This window comes from Xenopus tropicalis, chromosome 9 (assembly GCF_000004195.4).
Source record: "Xenopus tropicalis strain Nigerian chromosome 9, UCB_Xtro_10.0, whole genome shotgun sequence".
NCBI classification, from domain to species: Eukaryota; Metazoa; Chordata; class Amphibia; order Anura; family Pipidae; genus Xenopus; species Xenopus tropicalis.
Genome location: NC_030685.2, coordinates 43,745,452 through 43,770,276, shown reverse-complemented (window position 1 = coordinate 43,770,276; position 24,825 = coordinate 43,745,452). Strand labels below are relative to the sequence as shown.

The 24,825-nt window shown below is 40.0% G+C and overlaps 1 protein-coding gene across 3 annotated transcripts in view; it reads left to right on the top strand.

Moving 5' to 3' along the window:
• Positions 1-24,825, top strand: part of stat4 (signal transducer and activator of transcription 4) — a 284,828-nt gene that overhangs the window by 235,765 nt on the left and 24,238 nt on the right. For 2 of the 3 annotated variants that reach the window (XM_031893222.1, XM_031893223.1), the window contains exons 21-23: positions 6,761-6,952; positions 12,785-12,848; positions 19,387-19,492. In XM_031893222.1, coding sequence (XP_031749082.1) covers positions 6,761-6,952; positions 12,785-12,848; positions 19,387-19,492 — 362 coding nt within the window. Of the gene's footprint in view, positions 1-6,760; positions 6,953-12,784; positions 12,849-19,386; positions 19,493-21,292; positions 22,016-24,825 lie in introns of those variants that run through there. The other variant, XM_031893221.1, reaches the window with a different exon arrangement.

The following is a 24,825-nucleotide window of genomic DNA, read 5'->3' as shown; positions in this document are numbered from 1 at the left end:
ACAAGCATGAAAAAAGTTCTTTGGGGATGCCAAATTAAGACTGTGATTGACTATTTGGTTGCCCCATGTGGACTGCTAGCTTGTTGGAGGCTCTGCTTGGAATACAACTGTGTCACTGTGCTTCCAAAACTTGCCTCCAGTTCAGAAATTTAAAAATGAGCACCTACTCTGAAGCCACTGGGTGCAACATCAAAGGGAGTGGTGTGCAACATATTGCTCACAAGGCACTTGTTGGGGATCTAAACTAACTAAAGATCTATGGCATAAAAAGAGGATATTAACTCGAGGGATAAAAAAAAACATTATTTTACCCCAAATCCTAAAGAGGGATATTAATAGGCTGGAAAAAGTGCAGGCATAAAACTAAACAGGAATCAGGCCGAAACTAGGGGTAGGCAGATGAGGCAGCTGCTTAGGGCGCAACGATTGGGGGGCACCAGGCAGTAGCCTCTCCTGCCTACCCGTAGTCTGCGCTCCTTTGTCATTGCCCCTGCCGCTTGTCAATACGCGGTGGGGGCAATGACCCATCACATCGCACCGCCCCCGTAACTGCACATAGGCACCAAAGCACATGCGAAGGGGAGGAAGGAGATGCAGGAGCAAGGTGGCCAACCCGGTTGCCTAGGGTGTCCGGTCAGCTTGGCCCGCCCCTGACAGGAATTGAAGAATTAAATAATAAGGGAAGATTATCATGGTTGGATTTGTTTTCTCTGGAGAAAAGGTGTACCAAGGGGATGAGATTACAGAGAATTATAGACCGACAACGCGGGGTGGGGTTTACATCCAAAATAAAAATCAAAGAATCAGTTACCACCCATTAGAATTGAGTAACTGAACTTTCATTTAAAGCAATAAAAATGGTTCCTCGCAATGAGAGCAGTGAGGTTGTGAAATGACCTACTGGGTGATGTTTTGATGGCTGATTCTATTAATGCCTTAATCCCTTTTACTGCCAGTTATTGACAGCACTTTAAGTTGTGGTAGGTACCACCACCAGGTCTAACCCCCAGAAACAGGGATCCATCATCTTGTGACAATTCCTTGGAGGACTTTTTGAGTGTCAGGGTATTTCCTTTGCTTATCCGCAGAACACCGCCAAAGTGCAAAGGCAGCAGCCAGCTACTATGGCACTGGGAGTCTGAGCAGACAGGTGCCCTCCCCCCAGGTGCGAAAGGGAAGACTAAAATGAAACAGATATTGCTTTGAATTCCTCGCAATAAGAATAATAATAAAAAAAAGAAAGGAATAGAAATGAAAAAAAAAAACATAAAAATATATATGTATAAATAGATATAGAAATAAATAACTAATAGCTACATAAAAAATTGTCAAATCCAGATCTCATGAGGGGGACTTCCAGGCGCCAAGGGGGAAAGCCAGTTATGGCCGTCCCAGGTCTCATGCGGGGGACTTCCAGGCACCCAAGAGGGAAAGCAGGGTATGGCCACAAAGGTCTCATGTGGGGGACTTCCAGGCACACAGGGGGGAAAGCCAGGTATGGTCACCCAGGTCTCACACAGGGGACTTCCAGAAGAGTCACCTCAGTCGAGGATATAGCACCAGGCAGCCCCACAAAGGCCTCCTCCCCGCCCTGTGACATTCACAAGTCCCCGTTCCATTGTCATGGTCCATAGAGGCTCTCTGAGATGCATCTATCTATGCTGACATAAAAGTAGTTACATGACTATTGAGTAATTATTTGCACAAAACGTTGTCCATTGAGGCTTATACATCCATGGTGACAGCCACTATGGAAGTCCTGCTGAGAACGGATTTACCTGTCTTATACAGATGGCAGTTCCACGACCTTGGGAAAGAGGTGAAGTATACCAGCCTCTTGGGCCCCCTGCATGGAACTCTAATGCAACATATTTTAAGCATGTGCCGGCAAGTTACCGGGGAAGGGTTGACACAGTGCTTTTGCACATAATCACGAAAACTGTTATAATGCTTTGGTCAATGAATGCGAACTATTCCTATAAGTTCCACAAACCGAAGGGCTCTCTGTGATTGTGTCACATTCCCCATGATCGATTTATATACTGTACCCAGGAGAGGAGGGTCTTCTGCCTGTTAACTCCCAGGTGGGTTGGCTGCACAAAGGCAGGAAGGTTTCTCCTTCATTGTCCCTGAAGCACTTCCAGCCCAAGCATCTGTGGGTTGGTCCTGTAGAGGTGTGTTGGCATTAGTGATGGGCGGAAAAATTCGCCAGGCATGGATTTGCGTCGAATTTCCCTGTTTAGCCATTGGCGTATTTTTTCACGAAACAGGCATTTGATGCACAACATTTTCACCATTTCGCAAATCTTTTGAAAGATTGTGTGAGTTTGCCCTGTGCTGGCTGTTTCCACCAAATTTTTCGGCGAAGCGGGACAGATTCGCTCATCACTAGTTGGTAGTCCTGTGCTGGCAGTTTCCACCATGTAAGGTGCCTAAAGCTGTCATCCTCTGGCTTGTGCTCTGGCTTGATGGTTGAGCCAACTGGTGGCTCCATCATCAGGCTCCTAGAAGACATAAGGGAAAAAGCAACAGACAGCAAGGCAGGGAGCAACTGCAGCTGGTACTTGTAAACGGATACTTGTAAAGGGCCATTTGTAAATTGCAGCTTTTTTATACCAGGACTTTGTTTTTCGGGTGGTGTTATATTAGTGTTGCATTTTGATCTGTTTTATCTATGCCACCCATGTGTTTGCTGTACTCTTGGCTGCATCAGTACATTTTTGGTATCATGATATTTTATTGTCAGGAGCTCATTGCTTCTTAGAACATATGTATCCCCATTATTTACCAGTTTCCTGGGCAAGCCTTCTCGGTTACACCTGGCTGTGCTGCAGGCTGGGGTGCCAGAAGAGTGGAGGGCTCTGAACAAGTGTATAATAGTATGAAAGTTATCCACCTATAAGTGGTAACCTTGGCCCAGCAGTGGGGTGATGAGCTCCTACACAATCTTGCCACTTACAGTCAAACCAAGTGGACAAACTTGGGGGTCTAAACTGGAGTCCTTGCCTTCATGAATGGAACATTATTGGGTGTACCCGTAGCTGCTTTCGCAAAGTTTGATCGCATAGCTAGAACACTTACTCGGGATGTACTGCCAAAATTTTAGATGCCCCTTTTAAAGCGTTAGGGACTCATCTATGGAAATTTTTTGGGAGGGGGTGTAAACCTCTGTGAAGCCAGCTCCAGATTTCCAACCCGGGCACCCCAAGGCACCCCCCACCATGTGTGCATGCGCGGACATCAGACATTTAAACTCCCAGACAGTGGAGCAGTGGAGAGAGGTCCCCAAGATTTAAAAAACTTGTTGCCCCTAAACTTGTGCCGCCCTAGGTTCGGGCCTATAAGGGGCCTCACTTTATGCAGCCTGTCATGATCAGGCTTATCGGGGGGGGGGGGGCAGCTGTGACATTATCATTTAAGTAAAGAAACCTCAGTAAAATCTAGTAACAGTTTTGAGGCATGACAGCTGAGAAGAGAGGGATGGTTATTACTATAGTGGTGTTCCAGTAGACTTTTAAGGTGGTGGATTTCACTAGTCCCATTGCTATGGTGAGCGCCCAGAACCTTTAATTTCATGGATATTAGTGGGACACCTCACTGAGCTTGAGAAGTTCTTTTAGGCAATATACTACTCAGCATATAAATAGGTGTAGAGAACCATATCCTCTAGGATGGCCTTTGTAACAAATACATGGAAGAAATCTAGAAGGCCAAAGTTAGCTGTTTCAACTGTAACTCCAGGGACTCCACTAAAAGGGGAATTAGCAGGGCAGAATAACCAGAAGGCCCCCAAGCAGGCTCTCCGCCAACTACAGTGGACTCCTCTGCCACTGCTTCCATGTCTACCTCGTTCTTCTTCAACAGCTCCAAAGGCATTTCCACCACACTCAGAGTGCTACTGCTGCCACTTCTGATGCATTGGTAGATAAGTCAGCTTCTAGGTCACTCGGCACATACTCTGGATCAGAATCACTAAATTCCATTGAACTAGAGGCCCCAGTGGCTGTGCAAAGCATTTTGGCCATAGACACCACCCCACCAAATAATACAAAATAAGAAAAAAAAATATATGGCAGGCAGAATTAACCATCTTCCCAGGTAGGTGGGCAGGCAGACAGGATCAACCGCCTTCCCAGACAGACAGTATGGCAGGATCAATTGTCTTCCCAGGCTAGCAGTCTTCCAAAGTGCAAGTAGGCAGCAGGAGAGCTCCAAGATGCAGAGAGTTCTTGCAGGAGTGAGGCCTGAGTATGTGAACACTGCCTTATAAAGGGTAACAGTCACGCAAACTCCCACAAAATTACCAGTTGAACCCTGGACCCCATTGACTACAAAAATGTCAGTCAGGTTCCAAACCCTAGAGACATACACCTCTACCCAATTATGGCTTGACTGTGGTTCCCCACTGGCTCCAAGGATGTCAGTCAAGTTCTAAACCCAGACGTGACGTGTATTGTAACATATGCCACTACTAGAAGGTGGATCACTTTTGATGGGATAGTAAGTTTTACGATCTGTGGAAGGGAAACTGTTGATGGCTGATTCTATTAATGCCTTTAAAAGTTGATGACTACTTGAACAAGGCTCCCAAGGCTATAGTGAGTTTAGTTTACTTTTTGAGTGTATTTATAAGTCTGTATAAGTATATATAATATATATATATAAATTCACATATATATACATATTCATATATGTATATACACACACATACATATTCATATATGCATATGTATACACAGCAAAAATGATACTTTATTTCATGTCTTACGGTGCTTCCAATGTTTTGGTCCTATATAAGGACTTTATTGAGGATTTATCCTCATATTGGATTGAAAAATTGTATATGCTGAGAGTTATTGAATCTGCACTAAACAGTGTGCGGGCTTCATTTACCTTTATTTACTGTATATGGAATTTTTAGTTTGTCTGTTAAAAACAGTTACTCCGAGCATGTTGAGTGTGGTACTTTTTTGTTGCCTTGTACATATTTTACCTACATCCAAGCACTGGGGGTCAGTTTGAGGGGTTTATCTTGATGGAATTTTGTCTTTTTTTAACCCATATAATCATGTACCCTAAATCCGTTTTGTTTTGTTTTTTGTTTTAATTTAACTAATCACTGTATGGTGAATTAAATGTTGTGTACAGTATATACTGTATATTGTAGGATAACTGAACTGACAGCAGCCCAGAGCATGAGTTGTATATCTTCAGAAAATAATATGGAGAGCTACAGGGGCATTTTTCAGGTATTGTCTTTTTGCTGCTAAAGGGCTGTGGAGGCCTTGGTGTGGTACAAAAGCCCAACACATAAGAAAGCTCATTTAGATATGCAAGAACAAGCATGCCTGAGCTCAGATGAATGCAAGGCTGTGCACATATTGATGCTATTCATTAAAAGTACTTGCTTCCAAACATGCTCCTTACACTTGTGATTTCTTCCGGAAGCACCCATTAGTATTTTTATGAAAATTGCATCTATTGATGCAAAAGAATCTTGGTGCTACCACCTCCAGAGTTGTTAACCAACCTCTTGTCCTGAGGGAGATAATCCACTCCAGGCCTTTTTGAGACCTTATTTAGTCATTGTGTCAGTGTGATGAGGTATTCAGGCGTAAAAAGGACTGGATCATTATCTCCCTGATGACATGGGGTCGGTTGACAGCTCTGCACCTCTGAACATGGCAGTAATTCCAGCCAAAGAATCGCATGCTAATGCCATTTGTGGAGTGTGGAGGTTGCCACCTTCCCCGCTACAAAATACTTTAGTTGCTGCGTGCACCCAATTTAACTAATGCTCACACAAATTCATTTGTTTGACCTATCAGATGCAATAGCGTGAAAAGCAACTCTGTGCACACCTTGCAATTACACCAGAATTGGAGTGAAAATGCTACATTGTGGGAAAAACATGGCAATTTCTGCCGATATTGCACTTTACACACTGCAATTGCATAAGTAAATGATCCTCAAGGTTTAGGGGCAGATTTATCAAAATATGAGTTTAGAGCTCACCACAGAAAAAATCACACAGAAGCAGATAAGGGATCTTTTCATAATTTGGGTCATCATACAAAAGTCTACAAAAAACATGAAAACATTAATTAAACCCAATATGATTGTTTTGCTGCTAGTAAGGATTAATTTTATCTTAGTTACAATCAAGTACAAGGTACAGTTTTATTATTACAGAAAAAAAGGACATTTTTAAAAATATAAATTATTTGATTAAATGGTGTCTATGAGAGATGGCCTTCCCATAATTATGAGCTTTCTGAATAAAGGATTCCATTTCTGTGAGTGGATTACAGAACAGTGATTAATGTTATTTTATGACACCGACATCAAGAATATAAGTTAGTTTGTACCCTCACCTAGGATAGGAAGAAATACTGTACCTATATTTAACAAATCAGTATCAGATATTTAGCCATGTTTCTGAAGAGATAATGGCATTCCCCCCCAACCTTACACTAACTGGCCTTTAGTTTGAGAACATCACCCGCCACTGCTTCTGGCCCACCAGCTTGGGAACCACTGTCCTAAGCGAAGAGTAACAGAATTACTCAAGCAGATGCTAATTGACTTGATAAATAGCAGAAGAGTACCTGTTGCCATAATGCAAAATGTGTCTAGAGTAGTATATGCCTTTAATAAAAATGTGAAGCATTGATATCTTAAAAAAACATTCTGTTTATTACAAAGAAAAGTTGGCTGCTTTATACCCTTCCAAAACTAATATTCTAATTTTTCTAAACAGGTGAAGTTAGGTTCCATTCAGTAGAACCATACAATAAAGGCCGACTGAATGCTCTTCCTTTTCCTGACATACTTCGTACATACAAAGTTATAGAGGCAGAAAATGCTCCTGAAAACCCTCTGCTCTATTTGTACCCAGATGTTCCTAAAGATAAAGCATTTGGAAAGCATTACAATAGTCATCAAAATGAAGGTAAGCCTCTATCCACATTGCATAAATAGCATAAAATATATAAGACTGCACAAGTATAAGCCAAAACAACTGCCAAAATCACATGTAGTGTGAGGCCAGTAGCAAGATACTACAAAATTAATATACAACAAAACAGAAGTAGAGAACATAGGTTAAACAGAAGGGGGATAAGCTCAAAAAGGAAAAAGTACAAATAAAAGAAATAAAACTAAGAGCAGGTATGAAAGGAGATAGAGAAATGCAAAAATTAGAGAGGCACAGGAGAAATAAGAAATAATGTGGAGAAGATTTGATTTCACATGTGAAGGAGAATAGTATAAACATACTAAAATAGTAATTTAGGCTGAAACCATATCAAATGAAACTTGCCTACCTGCTAAGTTGATCCAGAGAAAAGCTATAAACCCCATACCAAAACTGCACTGCATATTCCAGATGTTCCCTTACCACTGATTTGTAAAGGGGGAAGAATTACTTTCTCCTCCTAGGTGCATAACCTTATATTTATCAACATTCAATTCCATCTGCTACTTACCTGCCCAACTGCAAGGTTGTCTAGATCCTTCTACAAGGTTGCCAAATTTTAGTAACTTGGTATTTCTTTGGTATTTTCCAACTCTTTTTTGAAACTATGCAACAGCCTCAAAGATATCTAGTTGTTTGGTTAAAAAAAGAAAAAAGTCAATCAAGTTCAACCCCTCAAAATGAACTCCAGTACACATTTATACACATACTACTACAGACCTATCCATACACTCACATTTAATATATATGTTACAAAATCTATATTAACTGTAGATCTTAAAATAACTAAAGCCTTGGATATTATACCATTATACCATATTATCTGCCATCAAAACCGCACCTGGCAGGGCATTCCACTACCTCACTGATCTCACCATGAAGAACCACTGACATTGCTTCAACTGAAAATTGTTCCTCTAGATCTTTTTTAAGGGAAGAGATTTCCCCAACACCAAAATCCTCATTATAACAAAAAACTTTCAACATCTTAGAGATTTCCTCTAATCTGAAGGGATGCCCTTGTGCTTGCTTGAAGCACATACTGGTAAATAAATAATCCGAGAGTTTATTGTACGGTTCCCTTATATATTTATACAAAGTATTCGTATGGCCACTTAAGAGCCTCTTATCTATCAGAAACAACCCCAACTTAGCCAGCCTCTCCTCACAAATGAGACCTTCCATTTTCTATATTAGCTTAGTAGCTCCTTTGGACTTTCTCTGTTTCAATTTGTTTCAATAATTATTTTTAAGCGCTGTAGACCAAAACTGCACTGCAAATTCTAGATAGGGCCTTACCAGTGCTTTGTAAAAAGGGAGTGTGACCCTCTCCGCCCACAAATTATTGCTCCTTGTAATACAGGACAAAGCAGTTCATTTACATCTGCAAATGCTGTAAGCAACACGCAGTTTTGAAAGCAGTCACCATGTTTTTTTTACCAAAAAGCACCAATAAGTCAAAATTAACCATATACACCTGCACTTTGTCGCAAATTGGATGCTATCGTGCAGAGTATTTTTAAAGTCCAGTTATTCTGGTGTTTGGGGTCAGAGTGAAGCATGAGCCTTATTCTTTAGATCCAAGTGCATTGCACACATTGATGCAGGATGCTGAGGGCATCCTAGACTGGTCCACAGGTAGTGATAGATCCAGGATTTCTCTGGGTCAATAGAGAGAGAGAACTTATGTGGATGTGTAAAAAGTAGCCCTTAGTGATGTTGTTACTACTAGCACAATTCAAACAATGAAAAGTCCCCATTTTTGCGGTATTCAGGATAAATTACATTTTTAAATTTTTATTTCTCTAACAAGCCATCAAGGGAACTTCAGAAAAAGCCAGCACATGTAGAGCACAAGTCTGTAAAACATGCCAATGTCTCATATATTTACTGAGAAAAGAAAGTCTAGAAGAATCCTTTTTTTCTCTCTGCTCTTTCAAAAATTCTTTAGAGACTGCCTCCACTTCTCTCCCATATACATTTAAGAGATTCCTTGGGTACCCTCTTTGTATAAACCTCTGTTGCATTTACTCCATTCTCAGATATTCTGTCTGTTATTCAGAAGTAATGCGTCTAACTCACTTAAATTGTGTCTTAGGTAAAGTATTCCTCAGTGTTGGAGGATGAAAACTAGTATAATGTACTGAATCCAGTATTTTGGAATTCAGCCAAACCCTGAATCCTTTGTAAAAGATTCAGCTGAATACCGAACCAAATCCTAATTTTCATATACATACATAAACTAGGATAAAGAAGGATTAAAGAGATTCGCGCTCACAGTGAGCGATGAAAAAATGTGACAAAAAGTCAGTGTTTTTAAGGATTATGGCAAAAAGCACAGAATCCTTCTCAGAAAGAAAATTTTGCCCGAATCCTGGAATCATTGCATCCCTAATATTAAAACAGACTGTTAAGATCAGTCTCTTTCTTACAAAAAACTGTTTTTAACTGGGTACCATCCTAATATTCACATCTCAAAAGCTGATTATCTCGAAATCATATCTAAAAATGGAAAGCGGTATTGCAGCAAGGAGTAAAAAAAATCAAATTTTTTCTAAATATGTAAATAGTAAGAAAATGAAGAAGGGGTGGAACCTTTATAATCACAAGGGGGTTAGTTGGTTGATGACAACAACAGAGATAACAACAGGCATCTGTCTACACTAGTGATAAGCAAAATGGTGGAAAATTTTCGAACTTCGCGCACAAGTTTCTTTAATACATGGAGAATTTTTGCTGCCATTTCACGAAAAAAAAAATGCCAATGGTGAAAAGCATGACAGTTCTATTCCTCAAATCTAAAGGCGTGGCCTTTGGTGCGCTGATTGTTTATATAGTAAAGCATATTCCCTATCTGTCTATAATCCCCTCTAATGTACTTGTACAGAGTAATCATGTTGCCTCACAAGCACCTTTTTTTCCAGAGAAAACAACCGCAAGCTCCTTTTTTTCCAGAGAAAACAACCCCAACCTTGAAAGTCTAACCTCATAGTTGAAATCTTCCATCCCTTTTACCAGTTTAGTTGCACAGTTCTGTTCTCTCTCCAGCTCATTAATATCCTTCTTAAGGACTGGAGCCCAAAACTGCACTGCATATTCAAGGTGAGGCCTTACCAGGGACCTATTAAAAGGCAAAATTGAGTCAATGCCCTTTTTTATACAAGACAGCACTTTATTTGCTTTAGTAGCCACAGAATGACACTGCCTGGAATTAGACAACTTGTTATCTACAAAAATCCCCAGATCATTCTCAATTAAGTATACCCCCAACACACTACCATTTAGTGTATAACTTACATTTATATTATTTCTACCAAAGTAGGATTGCAATTGTCAACATTGAACCTCATTTTTCATTTTGCTACCCAGTTTTCCAATTTTGTCAAATCACTCTGGAAAGTGGCAGCATCCTGTATTGAACTTATAGTCTTGCACAATTTAGTGTCGTCAGCAAAAATAGAAACAGTACTTTCTATGCTCACCTCCAGGTCATTAATAAACTAGTGGTACTCCACTAAAAACACTGGTCCAATTAAAAAATGTTTCATTTACCACCACTCTTTGTGATCTATCCTTTAGCCAGTTCTCTATCCACTAATATCTCTCTATCTAAATATTATGTTCTAGGTCAAAGTTCCTTAATTTTAAGTTTTTTATTGTCAAGTTAAATTAGGTCTAAACCCAAGTAAAGGTTTGGTCTTAATCTTTTGCTTGAGTTTTCCTTCTTTTTTTAACCAAATTAGTATATGATTCTGTTACAACATCTATAGTTGGTGGGACAAAACTACTTTTCAAGTATTCTAAGGCCCTTCCTCTTCAAGGATGTGTCTAAGGTAATCCCATTTTGGGTGTAAGTGGCTTGCATATTTTTATTTTCAAACACAAATACAATGCACTCTCCCCCCAGTTAATGAACAAATGAAATACCATACTTACTGTGGGACCCACTAAGAACCCTTCTCCGGGCAGAGAATTCTCATTGACAACCACCCTCTGTTCACCATCCTTAAGCCAGTTTGCTATACATGTTCAGACAGCATCAATAATACCTTGTAAAACATCAAAATGTTTGGTAATACCTAAGCAGACCACATCTACTGCAACCCATTATCTAATTTCCTACTTAAGTACCTCATAGTAAACCACTATAAAATTCTGACATGGCTAGATAAAGTCATACAAATTATTTCTTATGTTTCAAATAGCTTTTCCACAGCAGATGCCATACATACCAGGCCAGGCAGATGTGTTGGCCCTAGAGCAATGCATCCTCCAGTTTTCAGGGAAATGGTAATTTTCAGAACAGTAGTTTTTCAAAAGTAATGGTTATGTGCGTAACATCGTGCAATAATATTGCACGTGGCGAAATATATCGCGCGCAGAGAGAAATAACGCAAGAAAAACGCTCATTGCGTGTTAAATAACACAAAGAACAACGCGTCTTAATTAAGACGCCTGTCCATTTAGTAAATCGAGCGTTAAGTTGCAAAAAAAGAAGAAGCAATAAAATTTTTACCGCATGCTATAAATTGTGCTCGTTTTATCGACCTTTAGTGAATCGGCCCCATAGTCACCTAATTCTGCTGTTGTCATAAGCTCCTGGGGGAATTGTGATTTTAATCACCTTTGAGTCCTCTTTAACATATATTTTCATAAAATGGTCATGCAACCCCCTTAAAAGAAAAAAGGAAAGTAAAAATGACAAAATATGCCAAATGTTTGGCACCCCCCCAGTGATTGTAATCACTTACCTGATACCCTGGGCTGCTGCTGGTGCAATTACGCATAAAGTTCAAGAACCTACTAGGTATGATTCTCTTTTGGACCTGGTGATATCTAATTATACTGAACTCATGTTTAACATTTGTGTGGGTGAGTATTTAGAGAACAGTGATCATAACATCGTCTCCTTTGAGATAATGCTGCAGAGACAGGTCTATAAGGGAGTAACTAAAACACTAAATTTTAGCCGTTCCGACGTTGCCAGTTTAAGGGCATTTCTGCAATGTGTCAACTGGGAAAGGCTTTTCACAGGGTTAAACACAGAAGGAAAATTGAATATCTTTAAAACATTGCTTAAAAGGAATACAGGTAAGTATTCCCCTTGTAAACAAGGAAACACATCACAAAACAAAAGCTTTATGGTTAGCTGGGACAACTAAAACGTCCATCAGGTACAAGGAAGCCAATAAAGCATGCAAGAAAGCTATCAGGCAAGCTAAAATATAGATGGAAAGGTGTATTGCAGCTAGGGGTAAAACAATTTTATTTTTTAAATATGTAAATAGTAAAAAAAAATGAAGCAAGAAGGGGTGGGACCCTTATCACAGAGGGGTCAGTTGGTTGATGAGAACAAAAAAAGCAGTAAAAGTGCTGTCTTGCATAAAAAAGGGCATTGACTCAATGGATGAGAACATAATTTTGCCTCTTTATAGGTCTCTGGTAAGACCTCACCTTGAGTATGCAGTGCAGTTTTGGGCTCCAGTTCTTAAGAAGGATATTAATGAGCTAGAGAGAGTGCAGAGAATCCTTCATTGTCCCACCTCCCAAAGCATATCTCCCTGCCTACATAGTTACATAGGGTTGAAAAACTGAGCCATATGATGTCACATGTAGAGGGAGCAAAGGCACAGAAATCAGGCTACATGAGAGAATTGCAGGAAGACAACAGGAAATGAGGGTAAGGGTCTTCAGATCCATCTGTAGCCTTGAACTGGCTACAGTATTGACAAACTGGCTTAGTACTGTTATTAAGTTTTATTTGTATAACAATGTGCCTTAACAGTTATGTTTTTTTGCCCCTCTCAGTTTCTCAACCAACAGAAAACGTCAAGGGTTATGTTCCATCAGTCTTTATTCCAATGTCTAAACTGTAAGTAAATCACTAAGTGGCAAAGTATTGTGAACTTGCAATTAAATAGAATTTATTTAATATTAGCCTATGATATTGCTTCCATAAACTGTGGTAACAAAAAAAAGGAACCTGGGAAATTCACATCCTTGGCATCCTTTTATCTTAACCTTGAACCCAGAATTTTCTCAGCTTCCTATTCTTGCTGGCCCCATCCACAATGACAAGAGTAGGAGGAGACATTTATCAGCATAGGTCTTTTGAGCCAGTGCGTTTTTTTCTAAATTTGATTTAGTGGCACTCCAGATTGTAGATGTGGGCCACATGATCATTAGCTGCTGAAATATCAGAAAGGAGAAAGTCGTGGGGAAAGGCTTGGGAATGTTGACCATAAAAACACAAAATTTGTGATCTTCTGATGCATGAGAGGCATTGTTATGGGCAAACTGTGCCCAGGGGACAAGGTCGGACCAGTCATCCTGGCAAAAAGACACATGACATCTTAAAAATTGTTCAAGAGCTTGATTTACCCATTCAGCAGTTCCATGTGACTGGGGGTGATAAGCTGAGAAAAACTGGAGAAAGATGCAGATGGATTTGCACAAGGAACACCAATATTTGGAAATGAATTGCGAACCTCTGTCAGACACATTCTGTGACTGAAATCCATTGAGGTGAAAAATGTAATGAATAAGGAGCAGATGGAAGCTTACATAGCGGGATCAAATGTGCCATCTTGCTAAAGCAGTGGCTTGGAAGGTGACAACACAGCAATTAAATCCATGGCTGTGAGTCCACGGTCAATAGGAAATAGTAAGAGGCTATAATAACCCACATGGGAGAGAATGACTGGGTTTAGATGGGGCAAGAAGTGTCTTCCTGCACTGATGGCTACCATACAAGATGGTTTAACAAGTCCATGGTCTTTCTCACTCCTGGATGCCCGGCCTGTTTGGAACAACGAGTCTACTGAGGAATAGAATGATGAAGTTCAGGATATAAGCCATGCCAATGGGAGTGTCAGGGAATGCAGAGAATTGAGCAGACTGAATCTGAGAGATGAACTGTGGAACCAGAGAGGCAACAATACTGCTAGGAGAAATGATTGGATCCTTATCTTCACTGTGATGATACTCAGGATTCAGTCTTTTGAGAGCCTGAATATATTCCAGATTTGTATGGTATATAAAAAAGGTGATGGGATGCAGTGTACCTTCTGGAAGATGCCCCCACTTATTTAGGGCTATCTTGACTGCAAGTAATTCTTGGTTTCCATTGCCGTGGTTTTCCTTAGCAGCAGAAAATTATTTAGAAAAGTACTCACAGGGATGTAACTTCCCATACAGTGTTTGCCTTTGAAACAAGATGGCCAATAAATCTTTGTATGGCCTTAGTACAGGTAGGAAGGGGCCAGTCCTGAATACAGGAAACTTTGGCAGGATCAATCTCAAACCCTTCCTGGGAGATGATATACCTGTGGAATGAAATCTTGGGGACCTAGAAGACACATTTTTCCAGCTTGAAGTTGTAGAGAAAGTTTTCCCCCAGATGAGAGAGTACTTTTTGTACCTGGGCTCTATGACTGTTAATGTTGTTGGAAAAAAATAGAATGTTGTCTAAGGATTGATCCAGAAGACCCCTGAAGATTTCATTGAGGCATTGCATAGCTCAAAGGGCATCACTAAGTATTCATAATGCCCATCTCTGCTGTTAAAGGTCATCTTCTACTAATCCCCCCTAGTATACAGTGAAGACCCTAGCCCCTTTCAACTGGTCAAACAGCTCAGAGATGAGGGGTAGGGGATAACGGGTCTTAACAGTAATCTTGTTGAGGCCCCTGTAATCAATACAAGGACAAAGACCCCCATCTTTCTTTTCTACAAAAAAGAATTCAGCCCCAGCAAGAGAGATAGATGGCCGTATGAAGCCTCACTAAAGATTATCTTGGATGTAGCCCTTCATTGCTTGGGCCTCAGCTGGAGATAGGGGGTAGGTATGGCGTCTAGGGGGCATGGTTCCAGTTAGAAGATTGATGGACAGTCATAGGGGCAATGAGGAGGAAGAATTTTGCAGACTTCTTGCAGAAGACACCAAAAAGTCTTTATATGCGGGCGACAGGTCTTGAGGTTCAACACAGGCAAATGTTATTTGTTGGATACATGTGGGGGCCAGGCAATTCTTGAGGCAGTATGGACTCCAATGGGAAACTTGGCTGGTGGACCAATCAATGATGGAGCCAGGGGTAGACCCAATACCACCGGAGCAGAAGGACAATTGATGATGAGAAAAGGATCATTTTTCTTTATGCAGAGACCCCACACTCAGAGAGAATTCCCCTGTTGTCACAGAGATGATTTCAGACATCAAGGATTGATTAAAGGAAAAGCTTTAAAGTTAACAGTTCTGGAAGCCAGCTGGAACTGCCCAGAAAGCAGGAATCTGTGGGAGTTCTTTTGGGGAGAAAGTTCAGGGCTGCCCAGATAAGACTCCCCAATCTTACCTAGGCATTGGTGTTTCCCTGCAGTTAATAGCAAAGTCAGCCTTGCCTCCAAAATACAAGCACAGACCAGCTGAATGCCTCTGAAGTTTCTCTAGCTCAGAGAGATGTGCCCTTCCAACATGCACAGGATCTTCGGGGGTACTGGATGGGACCTGGAGCTCTGGAGCATGGGTTTTTGGAATCAAGGAGCCAGGATGGGCTGAAACTCCTTGCTTGGCGATCTTGGTATGCTTGGTATGGGAAGTCCACAGCATATAAATTCTTTCACTAATCCAATCACAATGGCACATTGTAACTCTTCAGAGAGGTGACAACTCGCAGAGGTGTGAATGCTGTGTGGTTACTGTGATAGGATTACTAAAGTATCATGCAACTCATAGAGACAGATGTTACTTGCAAGAGTTGCATGAATGCGGGACAATGAATGGATGTGTAAAGAGTTCTGAAACCGCTGAGGTACAGATGTTAGAACTGCATTGTATGTAGCAGACAGATGGTGGTGAAGGCCCCCGCCCTTGTTTAAGAATGAATTTTCCACCTTAACATGAACAACCTCTTTTAAACCTCTTCAAACCAGTGGCCTTCTTTGTCAAAAATTTGGACATTGCTATATTTTTCGGCAGGCAAAAATATTCTCAGTGAATTTCCACATTTCGCCATTGGTGGATTTTTTTGTGAAACGGGTGCAAAAATTTGCTGCCCAAAAATTCTCTGTGTGTCAAAAAAAAATTGTCATGTGTCCTTTTCCAGAATTAACAATTTTTTTGATGCAGCTAAACGGGACAGATTCATCATCACTACTCTGCACTGGCTTTTAAAACCAGCCAACCATTTCTGCTTCTTTTCCCCAACCCTAAATAATTAGCAGAATGGGGGATGAGTAGCACCAGAACAATAGTAGCAACAATGTCTGTTGTTTTCCTTCTTTTCTGAGCTCTCCTTCCAGCCTGTTTGCTTCTGGTAACAATCACACACACACACACACAGACAAACCTATGAAAGTACCATTTAAGCATTCGTTTTTAAACAAAAAAAACATCACAAAAAGCACCACTTTCCACTTTTCATATTTACTTACTTCTAAGGTAAGACACATAGGGGCGATTCACAAGTGTTAAAAATATTATCACTTCTTATATTTTGAGAATTAATAATTAATTCACAAAAAGGACACGTCTGAATTAAGAAGCAATGTTATTGCCATTATTTATCTTGCAATGGCATATTTTTAAGCCATAATTTAAAGCATGCAATATATTTAATAGTTAATTCATAGCACACAATATTAGCACACTATTACGCACGTACCTGTTACTTTCTGAAAACTACTGTTCTGAAAATGACAGGTTCCCTGAAAACTGGATGCATCACTCTAGGGCGATCACATACTTGATTCTCTTCTTCACAATCCAACAAAAATCCGACTGCAAACTCCATCTTGTTTTCACAAACACTCCGCAATGTTTTTTTAGTAACACCCACTCTCCTAGGAGGTGTTAAAGGGGACCTGTCACCCTAAGAAATAATTACTAATTGTTTTCTATTGTGTTTGTCGAGCAAAATAAACTTCAATTACACTATATAAATTTTTTGAAACTTATTTCCTTCAGCCTTCTATTCAAACTATTAATATAATATGCACTATAATATGCATAAGATTGGATTTCAATATATACACAGTTAGTGATAAGTGAATCTGTCCCATTTCACTTTGCTGAAAAGTTAGCGAAACTGCTAAAAATTTGCATAACATGACAATTTTTTGGATGCAACTGCGACTTTTTTGATGCAACTTTTTTCTCATTCTAAAATTTTTTTGTCACAGCAAATTTTTCAAAGCAGTTTTGTGAAGCAATTTGCCAATGCCGAAATGCAGAATTTTGCAGTGATTGCACGCCTGGTGAAAAAAATCACTCATCACTATGCACAGTATGTTTTTTTAAAAGCGTACTGCTACTGGTATTATTGCACCATGTGAGAGAAGCAGCCATCATCTGTACATTATAGTCAACAAAAAAGAAATCTAGAAATGTGTAGAATAGAGGAAGCACTCTTAGGCAGAATAACTGCTGTTATTAAGCTTTATTGCAGACTAACCTACACAAAAAAGAAATGGACTATGAAAGTTTCATTCATCCAAGTCACAGCTTCTTCAGTTCAACTGACTGAACTGAATCACTACAAAATTGTAGCCAAATTGAACATGGAAGAAGTGGAAAGGGGTTCCTTAACTTTCAAGGAACTACAACAAGTCACTGGTTTAGGTAGGTAGGTGTCACTTCCCACATCCCTGTGTTTTTCAAACCTAGCAACACACTGAGACAAAAACTAGTACACCCAAAAGATCCAACATCATAGGAAAAACAAAGCAATATGGTATATGCAGTCCAGTGTAGTGAGGAGTGCACAGACCTATACATTGGGGAGTTGAAGCGACTGCTCACAGAGCAAATGGCTCAGCACAGGAGGGTCAACTCTACAGAACAAGACTCGGCTGTCTTTCTACACCTAAAAGACAAGGCACACTCCTTTGAAGATAGCAATGTCCAAATTTTCTCTAAACAGGGGCCTTCAACACCATCTGCCTGCTACATACAATGCTGTTCTAACATCTGTATCCCGGCAACTTCAGAACTCTTCACACATCCATTCATGCAACTTTTGCAAGTTACATTTGTCTCTATGAGTTGCATGATACTTCGTAATCCTATCAAAGTAACCCCACAGCATTTACACCTCTGTGAGTTTCAGGTGTCACCTTTCTGAAGAATTACAGTGTGCCATTGTGATTGGATCAGTGGAGGATTCTATATGCTGAGGACTTTCCAAACCAGTTAGTTGAACTGAAGTAGTTGCCCTGATGAGTAGTGAAACGTCTTCAATAGTTACTTAGTCCAGTTGCTTTAGATTTTTCTGATTGCCAAATTCACTTGTTAATTTCAGAATAAACCCAGGGGCTCAGCAGGTGTCCTCGCTGCCCGTGTCTCTCACCCCCCCTAGGGGCCACAGCTGTGCCCCCATAAATCCCTCAGGGGCACCCACTGCGCCTCCCTAACCCCCCCCCAGCAGGGGCTCCTGCCTGTCTCCCCTGAGTGCGTGTAAGTTTAACGCATCAGGGGAGGGGCCCCCGCCATCAGTCAGACCCTGATTGAAGTTGTTATTGTATAATGTTTTTCAATTTGATTATTAAACCAAGGACAAATGTGAAATAGTACTGTGATCAGCAAGGAAGTTAATTTTCCCAGTATGAGTAATTTTACAAATGCATTACTGCGTCTGCATTACTCTGGATCATATAAATGAGGTTATATCTGTATAATGTTGTGTGCATAATGTATGCATTCTATCATCTTTTTATATGGGCTGTATACCCCCATTTTTAACATTAGTTCAACTAATAGGCTTGTGCTAAACATGTTTTTGCCTATTGTTTTGATTAAGAGATAGGTAAAGTTTCTTGTACTTAGTGCAAAATCTGACATTTAAATTCAAGTCTGATTCTACTTCCAGTCCTTTTGAGCAAGATGAAAACAAACCAGCAGTCCCATCAAAAGTCTCTGTATAATGAGCTGCTTCTTTGCAAGCTGTAGTTAGATGAAGGCAGATATTTGTTTATTCTCAGTAGACTTGATAGGCTTTCTGGGCTTCCTTTAAAAACTTATGGATAATGTTAATTATCCTTAATTTTTTTCAGGAAGTCAAGAAAGTTTTGTTTTCTTAATTACTTCTAGGGATGCACCGAATCCCCTTTTTTGGATTTGGCTGAACCCTGAAACCAAAACATTAGGCTACAGAAAGGTTAAATGGCGCAGCACATGGCGATTTTCAACTTTTGTGTTTACACGACAAAAAGTCATGTGATTTTAAGGATTTGGTTCAGCCAGGAGCATGGATTCAACCAAATCCAAATCCTGCCGAAAAAGGAAGAATCTTGGCCAAATCCCAAAACGAATCCTGGATTCAGTGCATCCCTAGTTTCTTCACATAGCACTTTAAATGCATTGTTTCCCTACATGTATAAATATTCTAATTATCTATTTTTTTATTATATACTGGCAGCCCGACCAATGGTTCTTCATCTCCTTCTCCCATGGATCTTCCCATGTCTCCAAGTATATTCGCTGCTCTACGAGAGCAGTTGACATACACTGAAATTGAAAATGATGTAAGTTCTTCCACAGTAACATTTTAAACAAAATTATATTTTATAAACTGTTAGGTCTTTTTAAAATGTACACTTAATACATTATGGTTTATCATAAATGTAAATTTATGGTTAATATACAACAATGAGAAACATACTAAGATACTATTCCATCATGCAACAATGACCCTTGCAAAAAAATTTAATTTAGTAGCCTACTGAGTTGTTGAAATGTATAGATGGGTCATACAAATTTAGGGTTGGACAATAGTTTCATACAATTGTAAGGCTGTATGGTAAGGCTTATATTGTATATTACTAGGAGAACATAAGCATAAATATGGTGGGTCATAGCATAGCCTGTCAGTCATATGATAAGGAAGGTTAGCAGTGATTACAGCAAAAAAATTGGTAATGTGTACAGAACATACAGTATCTTGGGTCATAGTCCATTATCAAGCTTTTGACAAAGGACTTTGGCTTAATATGAAAAAAAAAATGTTGTTTGTTTAGCAATTCTAGTGATTGATGCTGCACTGGGAACTTTTAAGGGTGAAACAAGACTTGCACATTAATCTGTACAGCTTACTTACAACTATTTTATGAATCATAAGCATAGTTTACAACATTTCAGTAAAACAGTAACCCTATCTTGCATCAAAATGCCATATCCAATTAGTTTAGACAGAACACAGGTCACATTGGACTCCCTCACGCAGGACGGGGCCTTCACTAAGTTGAAAAGTAATGTGATGTTGTTGTAATACAACACCTCTTGTTGTTTCTAACGAAACCTCATACATGGGGTCCCTGTTTCCTGACTTTCATTAGAGGGATTGTCCCTCCAGGAATAAACCCTTTATTGAGATTTTTGGACACATTGGTCCCAGGACATATTCACCCGGTTCAACAGTGAACGCGAAAGAAGAAGTGCCACACCTTTCCAAGCATTATCTTACTGTGTGTCAGGAATTGGTCTCCAACCTATGGGGAAATAACAGATAATTACAAAAACTAGATACCTGGGCTTCTGCCTAGTGAATTAAAATAGAAAGTGTAGGGATTTAAAGCCATAGGGGCTACTAACCCCATAAGTCCCTACAGTAGCTTTGCTTATCAACCCCTATTAGATTATTAATCTTATTTTTTATTTGATCAGTAGTGTATGTGTCTTACTTTATTGGACTGCAGTACAGAGCACTGTTCTTTGTTTATGGATAGACAATAATTTATTTATTTAAATGAGAACTAAAGCTTAACTAAATAAATAAACTATAAATGCTGTACATTATGTTTTTGACTTATGTATCATTTCAAGGCAACCACAGCCCTTTAGTAGGGAAGTTCTGTGCCCCAAAAGATTCCCTTAGTAGCTCCCCATCTTGTCTTCTGCTGATTCACTGCACATGCTCTGTGCTGCTGTCAGTTACTGAGCTTAGGGAGCAACACACAATAAACTCCATATACGAAATATAAATGTCACAATATGTGGCAGATTAGTTACATGGCAGCTCTGAAACAAGTTACATTTAGCACAAGAATTTAATAATCAGCCCTGTAACATCAGCTTATATGACAGACAAACCTCACTTTTTGCTGGATAAGTTGCAACAACCCCTCAGCTTATCTTCCCAACAACTGCTCAGAGCACACTGAGCATGTGCGTGTCACAGACACATTCCAAGATGAGGAGCTCATGTGACACCTGACAAACTGCCCACACTGCCCACTCACTTAAACCCCAACCTCCACTTGCCCATCCCCCCACAAATCTACTTCATTTTTAGCATTATCCCCTGATGTGTGTTTCACCCATTTCAGGCTTTGCCAAAAACAGTGAACCGGCCAGTCGTTGCATTATTTGCGTGTTTCCCCCCCGCCCACTAAGATGACATCACAACTGCAATCTGGGGCACCGATTCTTAAATCACCTATTATGAGAGACTTTCTGTAACGGATGCTGAGTATTGTTTCATCCAGTGAGTAGCTCCAAACATAACTTGTTGCTACCACTCAATGGACACTATTGTATCTATTTTATGTGTTGTAACAATTATCGTATAAGGTTCATTACTGCTCTAATAACGAATCATTCTCAATTTGGTAAATGTACTAGCTACAAATCTTATTACAAATTGTTTAATCTGCAATATAGTGTATTGTGTCCTTCAATAATTAAGTCCACTTGCAACATGTTTCGATCCACAGGTAAAGGTTAGCAACAGTTATCTCTTAAGGTTTGTTGCTACTCTGATACTGCATCATTTTCACTTAAAGAAATTACTAATGTAACAGCCACATGTCTTATTTACAAGATACCACAGATCCACCATAAACACAACTGTATCTAAATAAATGTGTGTAACCATAGGCTTTCATTAAGACCATTCGGGAAAAATGTATTCATTAAGAAAATCAAGCGGCTTTCTTTATATAACATTGTATGGTTGAGGTTCCCCCCCTCTAATACCCAAAGTGACCCTCTCAATCACTGTGACTTTCAAGTCTGTAAAATTTCCATTATGACTGCAATAAAAAAGTTTGTTCACAAAAGTTATTATCTTGGTCTTTTTATTATTGTCATCCAGGGTCTCCATATCTGGCTTGCCATTGTCCATAAGCATTGTTGTCATTCTAATTTTGGAGATATGCTCCCCATGTGACTCCTTGCAAGCATATCCTTAAGATTAGGTGCTCTTCTAGGTGTCATTTGAGGGGATTTGCCCAGGAATCTGCGAAGTGTGGGATCTGTTCTAAGTATATGCCAATGCTTTTGCAATATTTTTTGTATATCTTTCCATTGATTACAGAATGTACCAACGAAACAGACTGTTTTGTCTGTATCTTAAGGATATGCTTGTCAGGAGTCACTTTCAGAACAATAGGGGCATGGGTTCAAAATGTGTAAAACTTGGGACCTTTTCATGTGGCTCGTGTAATATTTGCAAATATATCATTAACATCACTTTTAGTGATAGATTTGGCAGATTTCACCATAACAAACAACATGTGAACTGTAAAACTACGGGGGTCATATGTATATATGATCATCTGCCCCTGTGGTTTAAAGTATATAGGCAAAACCAATAGAACTCTGTGACAAAGAATTGGGGAGCATATCTCCAATTTGGGTATTAGAGGGGGGAACCTCAACCATACACAGTTATCTAAAGAAAGCCGCTGGATTTACTTGATTAATATATTATCCCTGAATGGTTTTAATGAAAGCCTATCTTTACACACATTTATTTAGATACAGTTGTCTTTATGGTGGATCTGTGGTGTTTTAAGAAAAAGACATGTGGCTGATACATTAGCCATTTCATTAAGTGAAAATTATACAGTATGAGAGTAGCAATAAACCTTAAAGGAGAAGGAAAGGCTAGTAAAGAGTTAATCCCAAGCTGCAGGCATACCTTCAGTTCTCTTAATAGTGCCCTTAAGTCTCCCCATATTTCAATCGTTCAGAAGATCAGAAGCCAAACAGGAAGAAAAAACGCTGAGCTGGGTAAAGAGGATTCTCATAATGCATCGCTCCTGCACAGACACTACGACCGGCTTCTTTAGGTGGCACATGCACATCTGCATCTTCTTTGAGCGCGCACAAGCAGGAGCATGCCCCTTCTCACGGTCGTTCTGCACAGTACTGCATGTCGCGCTCACGTCTGGGGGGGGGGGGATTCGTGCAGGCACATTAGGTTAAGCGGCGCCATGTTGGACTAATTTAAATATCAAACATGGCGGCTGCAATAGGAGATATATAGTGTTCAGTTTATCAGTTTAATCGGACAGTGCAAGGAATATACAGCATATAAAGGTAAAAAAAATATAGCGATCAGCTACAGGGACATTAGGACTTTGCATTAATGGGGTTGAGATTTTAACCTTTTCCTTCTCCTTTAAAGGACATGTAAACCCCACACACAAAAAAATAATCAGTGAGCAGCCTCTTTGAAATCTTTCAATACCTGCCACTCTGGTTGTCCAGAGGTTAATAGTAAGGCTGCAACATCTCCTTAATCACTTAGATTTCCTTCTCCTCCTGTAACCCACTTGCTTTGACTTCTGGCTTGTGGGCATGCTCATTTGTTCTAAGCTCAGATTACTAAACACGCCCTCCAGTCCAGCAGCCAGTGAAGAGATGGCATTGCTGGTTCACATAGAAACTCAGCTCTAGCTGTTTGCCTCATTTTTTTCTCCTAACTTTCTCTCCTGAGCTCAGCTCAAACAAAACAGAACTTTTATCAGAGACAGTTCTGCCTGTGTGAGCCTCTTTTCATGATGAAATGTACGCTGTACGGTCTGTGTGTGTGCTGTTTGGGGATTATTATTATTATTATTATTAACATTTATTTATAAAGCGCCAACATATTCCGCAGCGCTGTACAATAAGTGGGTTTCATACATTGGACATACAGAGTAACATATAAAGCAATCAATAACCAATACAAGAGGTGAAGAGGGCCCTGCCCAAAAGAGCTTACAATCTACAAGGAGAAAGGGTTGAGACACAAGGTGTGAGAATGGGCATGACCAGAGTTGGTGTGGCACAGGGTATTTCTAAACTAGATTAGGGTAAGCTTCTCTAAATAAATGTGTTTTTAGAGATCTCTTTAAGGCAGAGAGATTGGGAGAAAGTCTGATTTAAATGTATCTGATTATGTATCAGAGGAAAAATGGCTACCGGGTAAAAGCTGCTATTTGCTTTAGGAAAATGTGATGGTGCTGGCAAATGGAGGGGATATATGCAGTGAGATATAAGTGAGAATGATTCGCTATTAGAGCAGTAATGAACCTTATACGATAATTGTTGCGACATATTAAATAGATAGAATAGCATCCGCTGAGTGGTAGCAACAAGTTATGAATGGAGCTGCTAACTGGATGAAACAATACATAGCATCCGTTACAGAAAGCCTCTAATAATACCGTGTTTCCCCGAAAATAGGGCCTCCTCAGAAAGTAAAGCACCCCCCCGAAAATAAGACACCCACCGATGGATTCCTTCTAGCGCTGCGACCGCTGTGCGCTGCCTGCATGGTCTCTCTCACGCGCGACATCACCACTCAATGTGCTGTGAAGGCGCAACGCCGCGAGAGAGATCACGCAGGTAGCGCACAGGGGAGAGAAGGCAGGAGTAGACGAGGGCCAGGTACCGATAAGAATGAAAATGTGACAAAGGGGTGCAATGAAAGGGGCACATGAGGATCAAAGGGGCAATGAAAGGGCACATGAGAATCAAAGGGGGCAATAAAAAGAGGCACAAGAGGATCAAAGGGGGCAATAAAAAGAGGCACATGAGGATCAAAGGGGGCAATAAAAAGAGGCACATGAGGATCAAAGGGGGCAATAAA